This window comes from Fonticula alba (genome assembly GCF_000388065.1).
Source record: "Fonticula alba strain ATCC 38817 unplaced genomic scaffold supercont2.3, whole genome shotgun sequence".
Taxonomy (NCBI): domain Eukaryota; order Rotosphaerida; family Fonticulaceae; genus Fonticula; species Fonticula alba.
In genome coordinates this window covers 2,868,466-2,880,298 of record NW_009242973.1, presented here as the reverse complement: position 1 = coordinate 2,880,298, position 11,833 = coordinate 2,868,466, and the positions used below count along the sequence as shown (strand labels likewise).

Genomic DNA, 11,833 nt, shown 5'->3' with positions numbered 1-11,833 from the left:
GGGGGGGGGGCACATATGCCCAAGAGGGCGAGCGAGCGGGAGAGAAAGAGGCAGCAAGAGAGAGAGAGAGAGAGAGAGAGAGAGAGAGAGAGAGACAGAGAGAGAGAGGTGCGGGGCGATGAATGGAGGTGGAAGATGCAACGCACTATCCCGGCCCGAGCAATGACTCGCATGCGGACAAACCGGCGGCCACCCCCAGGAGTTGGGTTCGGAAGCGATCGATGCGATCCTCGAAGTCGTTCAAATAAGCGGCCGGCCGGCCAGCGCAAGGAGTCGCGACCGGAGACTGCCATGCGACCGGGCCGCTCGACGCCCGGACTCGGTCGATCTCACATGCCAGTTGCAACGCTGACCGGAGTGGGGCCAAGTGCGATGTGAGCTCGAGGAAGAAGGAGGAGAGAAAGGAAGCGGGCGAAAGGGAAAATGGAACACCAAGACATGGTGTGAAATGGGCGCCGGGAAAGCGCGAAAAGACGGTACCCTGCTGGAAGGCCTCCGGCCCGCGGAGATCTTCCCCATGTGGCGGCAGGCAGCCAGGCCAAAGCCCGACACAGGCATTCACCCCATCGGCCAGCTGCCCGAGAGGGGGCATCTCGATGCCGGTCGGCGGGGGATTGGACAGATGCCGCTCGAGCTGGCCCACCCGCTGGGCGAGCATTTCCAAGGCAGCGGAGAAGTCGCTCTCACCGGCAGAGCCGAGCAAAGGGGCCAGGAAAAGGTCGCACCGGGCGGACAAGTCCACTGAGGGGGGAAGGGCGGCGTGGCCCCCCTTGGACAGGAGTGACGTCTCCCATGCCAGGAGATGCTGCTCATCCGGGGACTGGAGCAACGGACTGCTGCTCGGAGAGGGCTCCGCCTCGGATGTGTGTGCCGAGGGGATGGGCTCCGAGTCCAGCGAGGGCAGGACCACGCCGGAGCCCGGCGACGGCCGAGTCGAGCCGGGGCCCACTGCACAGGAAGCCCGAATCTGGTCGGTGTCCGGCTGGCACAAAGGATACGCCAGGGGCCCGACATCCGACGGGAGGTCCATTTTACCCTGGCCGGCCAGAGAGCTTGCGGGGACGACCGGGGCTTTCGGGACACACGCCGAAGGCATCGGACCGAGGCTCCCATCATTGGTGAGGGGGCCCAGGGCGGATTCCGGCTCGGTGGGAGGCGCAAACCCGGCACTCGGGAGTCCCGGGAGCCCGGAAACATCCCCACCGGGCGGATGGCACACGTGGGCAAGGTCAGTGGCCTTGGCCGTGTCGAGCCCGGCGCGACCGACAGGCGCCTGGACAGATGCGGTGCTCCCCCCCGGGGAGGCTGCCTCAACGGCATCCCAATGACCGGGGCGGGTTGGCTCCATAGCGGGGGAGGCCATTTCGGCCAGGGGGTCGGCCTCCTGGCGAGCTGGTGCCTGAGCGCCCATTAGTCCCTCGATGGAGTGCGACATGCTGGAGGGGGGGCCTGTGTCGGTGGAGACCGGAAATCCAGCCATAGAGGCACATGGGGTGGGCTCATGCTCGGGGAAGGCTTGTGCAACGGAAGGGGGCCCCCCAGACGCCGAGATCCCGACGATGGGATTTGTCGCGGAATTGGGCACGGTCTGATCCACAAGGCCTGGCTGCTCACCAACGGGGACATGTCCTTCAAGGGGAGCCTCCTCGGTAGGGGGTGACCCTCCGCCAGGAGCCACAGGGCAGGCAGTTGAAAGGACCTTGCTCATGACAGGCTCATCGCCGGTCAGGCAGTCGGCAGACGACCGGGCAGCCACACACGGCCCTCCAGACAGGGAGGTCGCCTCGGAAGAAAGCGGCTCCCCCTCGATGGATTCCGAGCTGCCGGTTGGGGCCGACTCCTCGAGCAGTCCCGACCGCGGGCTGACCGCCAAGTCGTCTGGGGAAGACCCTGCCTCCGGGGAACTGAGCCCCCGGTCGGGCTCGGCCACGGCATTTTGCCTTGGCCCGCTGGCAGATCCCCACATACCCGGAAGACCGGGCTCCAGGGCCGCCCCATCGGGCGTCGTGTCATCGGGGGAAGAGGCTTCGCCAGGCGGCAGATGCTCAATCGAGGCGGGCGCCTCAGCAACAGGCCCATGCCATGCGTGGGAGGGTGGCCGCATGTCGGGAATGGCATCTCGGCTGGGGAAGGCATCCACCACAGTAACATGCCCCTTGCTGGATGTCGGACCACCCATCAACACGGACTCCCCACTTGAGGAGGGGTCCTCCAAGGAAATGGGCCCCACTGGTGGGGTCACCCCGCCAGAGTGCCCTGAGGACTGGCCGAGGGTGAGTTCCCGGTCGAAGAGCGACACATCGGCCGGATCGAGGCCACCCGCCAAAGGCGACCAAAGGCCCTCGACGGGACCCGGCCGGGGCGACGACTCCTCCCGGCGGAGAGGTGACTTACCAACGGCAACGCCCTCGGGAGCATCGAAGCTGCCCTGGGAGTTGCTCCGCTCAATGGTGGACAGCCCCTCACGGAGAGGGGACTTCTCAGAGACCGACGGGGCGGCAGATCCGGCATCACAGGCAGGCAGGTCCCGCCCACTGGAGAGGGGTGGGCTTCCCCCAGACGCCGAATCCGCTCGAAGTGAGCTCTCAGCGATTGAGGGCAGCCCGATGGCGCACCCAGTCACAGCCTCAACTCCGTGGGCTAGGAGCTCGGGCCCGCCATCGGCCATGGGAAGAGCGGCGCGCCCGGAAATGGCACCTGTCGGCTCGCTGCTCCTCGCACACTGGCCCTCCATGTGGCTAATGTCCTCGGCATCAGACCGATCCCCCGGCTTCTTGTCATCTCCCGTGATAGCGCCACAAGCAGGGGCTTCCCGGCTTGGGCGGTCTGTCACACGGACGGCATCCAGATGGGTGGCCAATTCGCTGGTCGGAGGGTGGGGAGAGGGCATGTCACCGGAAAGGTGTGTCGGACTGGGGGCAGGAGAAACCGGCTCACCGGTACCGGCACCGCTGACAACAACCGGCGAACCGGCTGCGGCAGGGCTAGCCTCAGCAGACAGGCCATCCTGGATAGTGTCCCCGTCAAGAGAAGGCCCAATTGAAGGTGGAGCTTCGGCCAAGGGGTCCTCGGAGTCAGACGCCTGGGGCAACAGACAGGCGACGGCGGCGGGGCCGGCGGCGATCATGACCTCGGGCGGCGATGCGGCCGCGCAAGAGGGAACAATGCCGGCCAGAAGAGCGCCACCAAGTTGACCATCCGAGGAAGACACATCGCGAGGAGAATGCCCGGAGGAGGCAAAAGACCCAGGAGGAGGGACGTCCCCACCGGCAGTGGTGCTTGGGTCGGGGAATGGCACGTCGATGACACACTGCTCGGAGGACACATCCTCGACGGATGCCATGGTCAGAGCGGAAGCCTGGGCCGGCTCAGCCATTCCCGGCGAGGTGTCGCCGCTGGGCACGGTGATCAGACGCCCCGTGGACCGCGCACCCGGCGAAGAGACGTCCTCATCCACCGGCGGTGGGCAGGCAGCATCGGCTGGCATGTCGGCAGGCCGATCCGATGGACGGCCAGCCGCCGGAGTCTGGCTGATGGTGCAGGCCACCTCCCCGGCGATGGCCCTCTCGCCGGGCATCGAGCCACCAGCCCCGTGGCATGGGACATCCCCAAGCGTCTCGCGGTCGACAGGAGCAGGGCCACTGCCAGAAAGAGGGACATCCCCAACACCATCGCTGGGCATATCCGACGCAGAGACAGGCGCCTCGGTGGCTGGCAGGCCATCGGTGTTGGTCGTCCCATCGGAGGAGGGCACATCCAGGGTGACACACGCCTGGCCGACGAGGCTGGCCTCCGCATCAGCGGAACTGGTCCCAGTTGAGGGGGCATTTGCTTCTGGGTCTTGCAGGGCAGGCGCCGCCTGTGATGCATGTCCCCCGGGCTGACTGCCTGGGCAATGTGTCTCCTTCGTGGGGCTATTGCCACTGACAGGAGTGACACAGGGCAAGGGGTCCATAGATTCCAGGCTCACCTTGCTCGACACGAATCCCCCACCCACGACGGCCATCAGCTCGGCAGGAACCACACTGGCCACCAGGGATCGGGCAGCAGCCCGGGAAGCAGGCTCGGTCGGCCCAGCCGCCGGGTTTCCGCCATCACAGTCGCCTGGACGAGCGGCCTCGCTGGTGCAGCTGGGCTCAAGTTCCTTCGTGGGATTGTCACCTGGTGTGCAATCACCGCTCTGAACATCGAGTACCCGGTCCTTGGGGTCGAGGGATGCTGGCTGATTGTCGGGGTCCGGCTCCCTCGCAGCAATGGAGCCATCAGCGACATCCGTGCGAGTGGCCGGTGCATCGTCATGGCTTCCGGGAATCGCGGCCTCAGCCAGAGTCTCCTCACCCAGAGACTGGGTTTCGACCGAAGATGGATAAGAAGGAGAAGAGGAGAAAGAAGAAGAACGAGAAGACGCCTCGTCGTCCGAAGATGGGTCGCTCTCGGCAAGCACATCACCCTCGGGGATCCCACTGGGGCCGGGGATGATATGGCCTTCGGGAATGGGGGTGGCCTCTGCGATTAGCTCAGTGCCTGGAACTCCGGGATCAGCTAGCGCCACCGGCAGGGCAGGGGATGGCTCTGCCTCGGGAATGGCCTCAACCCCGGCAATCGCACCGCCTCCCAGGGCAACTCCATCGGCGGTTCCCACAGCGCACGGGGAAAGCCCATGGCCCTCGGAGGCTGTGCCGGTTGCCGAGGAGGCGAAGTCGGTCGAGGTCGACTCGGTGGCCGTGGTCTGCGCAAGATCCAGAGCAGTCCCATCGAAGGGGACACCCCTGTGGCCGGGTGGCACCTCGCCGGTGGAGACCATCGTGGCGTCGACACAGGCACCATTCTCGAGGCTGGGAAGCCCGGCCGAATGTGTGCCTTGATCGGGGGACGACCCGATGGAAGTGGGCGCTCCGTACGGCGTGGCAGCATCGGCCTCGGGGAGGGCCTCGGACATCGGGTCGACACAATCCAACACAGCGGCCGTGTCTGGCGGGGCACTTTCGCCTGGCAAATGCGCCATGCGGGCGGCACACACTTCGCCATTGCCCGGTGTGTCCGCGACAAAGCCGGACGCTGCGTCAGCAAGCTCATCTGCATGGGGATCCGCAGCGCCATGCCCAGCGATGTGAGTGTCTGTCGGACCCTCGGCCCGAGCATGATCGCCATCGGCCTCGGACAGGCATTCACTGATGGCACCGCCTGCATTGCCGACAGCCATCCCATGGACTGCAAGCGGCCCCCCAGCCAAGGGTGTAACCTCGACCGGCGCATCGGCCGAGGGGCTGGCCCCATCCAAAAGACCAAGCACGCCTGGGTCCGATTCGGCCGTCGCGAGGGCCGACTCACTGGTGGCCTCAGACACGTCACCCAGATGGCCGACATGGTTGAGGGCGAATTCACCACCATCGGAGGCCATATGTCCGGCGGTATCGGCTTCAATGGGAGAAGACACCTCGTCAGCCGGCTGGTCAGCATCGATGGGGATGTGCTCAGGCGAAGAGCTCAAATTGCCGGAGACATCTGTGGCCGCAATCTCGGCCACCATGGAAGCCGCCTCCACATCAGGTGCTGCCTCACCGGTGATGGGCCCGGCTGAATGACCAAGGCCCGTGAGGCTTGGCTCAGGGGTGAGGGTGGCAGCGACGGTCTGCGCAGCTGCCACCACATCATGAGTGCGATCCTCGGCCGAGGCCAGTTCAGTATAGCCAGCGGTCTCCTCGGCCAGGTGAGCCCCGAGAATAGCAGACGGAGGTCCATCGCCAGAGAAAGCCTCAACACATCCAAGCACCGGAGGTGGAGAGTGCTCCCGACTGTCGAGGCGCCAGGAACCATTCGGGTCGGATGTACAGGCGCCGGGGAGCTCACGTGCGGTTGCGGACTCACAGGCGGGCTGGCAAACAGATGGAGATGCTCCTGTGGCGGGGGAAGTATCGCCCGAGAAGGGGGCATCGTCGAGCGAAGGCCGGCTCTCGGAATTTCCGACGCCAGAAGCGACAGGTTCCCAAGAAACAGGCGCCTCGGCGCCGCCAACGTCCGTGACAGCGGCAAGCACAGGCACCTCGCCGTCGTCAGCTCCGATGTCTGCTCCTTCGTCTTCGGAGGACGCCCCATCGCCAACGGCGGCCCCGCTCTCGATGGAAGACACCTCGTAAGAAGGGGGGTCCCGGTCGAAACCGAGGTCTCGACTCAAGGTGGCATCTGGGAGACGAGCGGGACTCGGCTCGGAAACAGCCGCCGGCCCGGAGCCAGTCTCCTGATCGGACAGGTCGCAACGCTCCAGGCACTCGGCCCCGGTCGGGGGGGCCTTGCCGGTGGCGGAGGCACACCCGACGGAATCAGGGGTCATCCTGTTGACAGATGCCAAATCGGCGGCAGGCCCGGGCACATCGGCCACCTGCGCGGCAGCAGCATCATTCCCAGCAACATGGCCAACAGCCACCACAGGGACGTCGGTGCTGTCGAGGGCGGGCTGGTCCATGGAAGATGTGCACCCCTCATCACGAAGGGCACTTTCCTCGGCAACGGGTGCATCGACGAGGGGTGATGCATCGCCATGGGGGGAGGTGGCAGCCGGGGCCGATTCGGTGGCCTCGAGCGAAGCGCCAGTGGGGACCGCCTCATGGCCGGAGAACAGCTCATTCGACGAGGACGGGCCGCCAAGTGGGGCAACTTCCTCCCGGCCACTGGACGGTCCATGCGCAGGGGACAGCTCATCACCAGGGGAGGCTTCGCCTGGGGAGCTGGCACCATCCGTGAAGACGGACCCAGGGCTACTTGCAACATCGTCTATCTGGAGAGCAGCACCCTCGGCCATCGGATAATCGGCGCCAGATAGGTCGGAGATGGTCGGTGAGCCGCTGTCAATGGCCGAGAGCAACTGAGCAGGGGCCACAGAGCGAGCAGGAGATGGTGCTGTGCTGGTGGCCATCATGGTGTCGGTCGGAAGGACCGCCAAGTCCCCGGCCGGACCCGAGCTGCTGTCATCCGCCGAAGGATGCTCGATGTTGTCGCGGCGAGAAATTCCGTCGCTTGAAACTACCAGAGTAGCCACCGGCTCGCCCATTGGAGTGGCAACATCATCGCCGCCGTGCGAAGGTGGCATGTCGGTAGCAAGACCGCTCTCAACCGCATGAGCGCCCCTGGAGGAAGACAGTGCCTCGTCGCAGGATGCGTCAAGCCCAGGCAGGAGCTCCGTGCCTTCGGTGATGGCAACATCGGTGAAGGAGGCCCCGGTAGGGGAAACGCCGGTAGGGGAAGCGCCGGCAGGGGAAGCAACAGGAGAGCAGGCACTGGAAGAGCGAGCAACAGGAGGGGAAACATCTGGAGGAGGGATATCAAGAGGGAGAACATCCAGCGAGGCCATCGGCACAAGACTGGTGCTATCCGGCTCACCCTCCGCATGGATCGGTTCCCCGGCGGACAGGGTGCCGGAGTTATTCGTCTCAACTGGCATATCGGCGGTCGCCTCGTCGTCACTGGCGAGAAGCTCGCCGGCACTGGCAGAGATAGCACCGACGCTCGGGGATAGAGTGCCACCCGATGCCAGCCCGCCAGCGGCTGCGTCATCACCATGCATGTTCGGCCCTCCGTCCAAAGTGAGCTCACTCGGGGCGGCGGCTCGCTCGTGCGGATGCACCTCAGTGCTGATGGAGACACCGTCACATTCGGCAGGCTGGCCCATGGCCATGTCAGGTGCCTCGGCCGTACAGGGTGCCTCTTGGCTGGGCAGTGCGGCTGCCAGCACACTTGGGGTCGTGTCCACACATGTGCTCTCAGTCAAGAGCTCCTTCTCCGAGCCCGGGAGGAGATGACGATCGTGCGGACCACCTCCATCGGCCAGCTGGTAGCCAGCAGACGGGCCCCCATCAAGGGACCCAAAGTCGCAGGAAGGCTGAATCGCCTCTTGAATGGGGGACACATCTTGGGCCGTGAAGGCCGCCCGGCCGGCATTGAGCGGCTGACCGGGGGACGCAGACCGGCCGGTGCCAGCCGTGTCGCCGGCACCGAGCAGACTCCTCGGGACAGACGTGTCCGTGACAGCGCTCGCCCCCTGGGCAAGTACATGCTGGCTGATGGATGGTGCGTCAGACACGGACGCCGGTGCAGGCTCATGCACGGCGGTGGCTTCGGCCTCGCTGCCGGCTAGAACAAGGGCCCCCGCGCCAGGAGGCAGCTCCTGCATCGACGAGTCACCTGGAAGCACGTCATTGAGAAGAGACTCATTGACGGACGGCAGCCATTCGGGAGGATCCGGCCCAGCAGCCGGGTCCCTGGCACGAGACGGGTCGTGAGAAAGCGAGAGGGCTTCCCCATCGGAAGAGGGACATCCCGAAAGCATGAGAGACTCCTCGGGAACCGGTGTGGCCAGGGGGGAAGTGGCCGCAGCCGACTCGGCTGAGCTGCTGGCCAGGGGGGTGGAGTCCTCGTCCAGACGGCCCATGCTGCCTGTGGCCCGGTGTCCATGGGGCGAGGGCGACCCGGGCGCGGCCAAGACCACCTCGGCCAGGGAAGCCAGCACCGCGGAAACCACACGCCGGTCATCTGGCCCGGCCTCGGGGCTGGCCAGTCCGGCCAGTTGATTGCCGGCTGATCGCCCAATGCCGATGCCCAGGCCACTGGCGGTCGGAGCGCTGGCCGGCTCGGTGTCGGGGGTCCCGCCAAAGCGATTGATCATCTTCGACACGAGGCTGCCCGGAGCCGCGCGGCGAGCACTGCTGGACGACCGTCGGAGAAGGGTGGTCCCGGAGCCGGTTGGGGTTTCCGGTGCACTGCCGACCTCCGACTCGGCCGAGCGCTGGAAGACCGCTGCCAGCGAGGAGATCGACGTGGAGGGCGAGAGGGATGTCCCGCTCCGGGGGGTGCCCATGGCGCTGACAGACTCGCAGGAGGACGACCGACTTAGGTCCGACACACGCTGGGCCACAGATTCCAGGAAGATGGATGCCGAGGAAGAGGAGGAGGACAAGCCGGAATCCGGGCTATCGAGCGGCGAGTTGGGCGCTTCGGCCTGGGCCGGTGCCTCGGTGTTGGCCTCGGAGGGGCCGGCCGCGGCCGGGTCCGTCGGGCTCGGCAGGTCATACATGCTTTTGGGGACTAGGACATGGGTGAGTATCAAGAGCGTGGCATTTCGCCAGACATCGGGGCAGGGAGGGAGCAGGACAGAGGCCGACCGAAGAGCAGCGAGGCAAGAGGGGGGACATTGCGCACCATATACCACCTGCAGGAGATCCCCCTCGACCGGGCCGATGTCCAGGTCATCGCGCGACAGGCCGAAGCGCATTTCACTCATGTGTGGAAAGCGCGGCGCCGGCAGCAGGTGCGACACCACCCGGTGATAGAAGGAGGCAGTGCCGATCGGCACCTCACGTGGATAGAGTTGGGGGTCCAAGTGGACCGCAGTGGCTGGATCGGCCAGGATTTGTGAAACATCAAACAAGACCAAACCATTGGGCAGCCGCAGGCAGCCGGGCTCGGGATCCAGTGCCGAAGTTACGGACACCATGATGCGCAACCGATTGACGGGGACCTTGTCGCGCGAGCCACGGCCCGGTGGGCTGACCATGGCGGCGCGGGTTGCCCAGGTTAGCCGCATGTCCTTCGGGCGCGTTGCAGTAAGGGGAGAAAGAAGAGCAACAAGGCGAGACAGAGGGGAGGGAAGGACACGCGCGAGGCCCGGTCCGCCATTGACACGCACGGCAGCGGCCCGACCGGGCAGAGAACCGCTGTCATGTCGTCGATGCGCAAGGCTCCAGCCAGGTTCGGATGGTCTTCCGACGAAAGGGTGGCTCCGAGGACCGGCCAGCGGAACCAGAAGGTCGTTTCGTCCTTGTCGGCCACGCCATTGCGGATGATTTGCGAGAGGCTGCGATGCGAGTAAACATGATCATCACGCGGAGGCATGCCCTGGCGGCTGTCATCCAGGTCGCAGGAGATGGCAGCCCAGCCGTCACACCAGGAACTGCTGACCAGGAAAAGATGTGACCACTGGTTGGGACTGCCAGGCGGACGGGGGTGGGGGAGTGGGGAGGACAAACAGACATGAGTCGTCGAGATCAATTCAAATGCCACTGGTGTGAGGGGAGGCGGCCACAGGGACGCACTGATGAGAAAGGTAGAGTGAACAGAAGTCGAGCTTACGCTCGCGACTTCCCCCAGCAGGGAAGGGAAGGAGAAAGTGCTGGCTGCGATCGAGGCCCTGGGAATTGCACCAACAGGAGAAGGGGGGAGTGGGGATCAAAGGCAAAGGAAGGAGCATCAGCAATGGCTGGGGAAACCGGCCAAACACAAAAGCAGGCGCAAAGAGCCGGCCTGTGGACGCACCCGCCGGGCATCCCAGACCACCAGGTTAAAGGCGTCCTGCTCCTTGTCTAGGTAGGCGGCCATGATGGCAAAGCTTGGGGAGGCAGAAAGGTGGATAACTGGCAAGGGAGTGTGGTTAACAGCCTGAAGAGAGAGAGAGAGAGAGAGGGAGGGAGAGGGAGAGAGAGAGAGAGAGAGAGCAAGAGAGGGAGCAGACACAGCAAGATCGATCTCATGGCAGAGGGGGAGAAGCATGGGCAGAAGCGCACTTGCTTGGGTTGAGGGGGCCAGCTTGACGTCCCGGATGAGCGTGGCACTGCCCGGCGGTACCACCAGACGCAGGCCGGACCGCACGGCGCGACTGGTGCCGGTCGCCTCGATGGAGGGAGAGCTAAGGGCCGGAGACCGCTGGGCTGGCTGCTTGGAAGGGGTAAAGCAGAACTCCGACGGGAAAAAGGCCGGCACACTGGAACACGCCTTGTCTGGCGGCTCATACGAGTAGACTGACACCACTCCATTTGCTCGCCCGAGAAGGATCAGGCCTTCGTCGGTGACAGCAGCTACAGCCAGGGAGGAGGCACGGATTGTCCGTCAGAATACGGGAGAGGGAAGGCGGCGGGGGCATCGTGCAACCGGGTCACGGCTGGGCATCGTACCGGCGTGCACGCGCTCGAAGACGATCTCCGGCTCCGGACGCATGGGCAGCGTATATTTGGCCAGGTCCGGCAGGCCGCCCACCACAGGCAGCGAGTAGAGGTGGCAGGTTTGATCTTGAAAGAGAGCCAGCACTTGAAGCGAGGTTGCCGAACAGGCCACCTTCTCCGGGATGCTGGGTAGATCGGCACAGAGGACCTCCAGCAGTTGAAGGGTCTGGGGAGCAGCGGTACATGTCAGGGCCAGGAGAATGCAAGTGCGCGGGAAGGGGGCGGAGGCTTGGCAGAGCGGGGGCAGGGGGGGGGGGGAGGGCATTCCCGCCCAGAGGCCGGGATATTGGCGGAGGGGGCATCGAGGGTGCACCTGTGACTCGGCGGTCAGGCCGAAGACAAAGGCGCGGAGCTTTTGGCCAGCGGCCACAAGGAGGAAGGTGTCATTCTCGGCCACCTTCACCGCGACGATGGGGCTGTCAAAGTCCACGACCAGCGCATCGTCCACGCGGTTCCCCGAGATCCCAGGCTGGATGCGCGACGTTGACAGAGCAAACAGACCTGCGCGTGAGGGAGACAGAGGAGCGGAGAGTCAGGGCACGAGGCGGGCACACAGGCAGCCAGCAGCCCGGCGACAGGAGGGCCGGCGCGAAGGACCGGCCATAACAGCCGGAAGGACGCACGGTTGCCACGACCACAGAAGATGATGCCATAGTGGTTGGAGATGGCCGTATGCTGCGTCGTGTCCGGCAGCAGCTGGGCCGACAGACCGAGGTCCGGCCGTTCCGGAAGGAGATGGTCCACCGAGGAGTTCGCCCGGAAGACGAGGAACTGGACATGATGGCGAGGTCAGTCGATGAACCGGACCCAAATGGGCAAAGAGGGCCCGGGCTGCCAGGGGGGGG

At 65.5% G+C, this 11,833-nt stretch overlaps 1 protein-coding gene across 1 annotated transcript in view; it reads right to left on the bottom strand.

Moving 5' to 3' along the window:
• Positions 1-11,833, bottom strand: part of H696_02393 (hypothetical protein) — a gene marked incomplete at its 5' end in the record, with an annotated part of 13,222 nt that overhangs the window by 1,342 nt on the left and 47 nt on the right. Inside the window, 10 exons of the mRNA XM_009496294.1 lie at positions 147-348; positions 481-9,078; positions 9,193-9,539; positions 9,680-9,979; positions 10,086-10,180; positions 10,306-10,403; positions 10,554-10,844; positions 10,941-11,154; positions 11,302-11,489; positions 11,612-11,759. Of these exons, the coding sequence (XP_009494569.1) occupies positions 147-348; positions 481-9,078; positions 9,193-9,539; positions 9,680-9,979; positions 10,086-10,180; positions 10,306-10,403; positions 10,554-10,844; positions 10,941-11,154; positions 11,302-11,489; positions 11,612-11,759 (10,481 nt within the window). The remainder of the gene's footprint in view (positions 1-146; positions 349-480; positions 9,079-9,192; positions 9,540-9,679; positions 9,980-10,085; positions 10,181-10,305; positions 10,404-10,553; positions 10,845-10,940; positions 11,155-11,301; positions 11,490-11,611; positions 11,760-11,833) is intronic.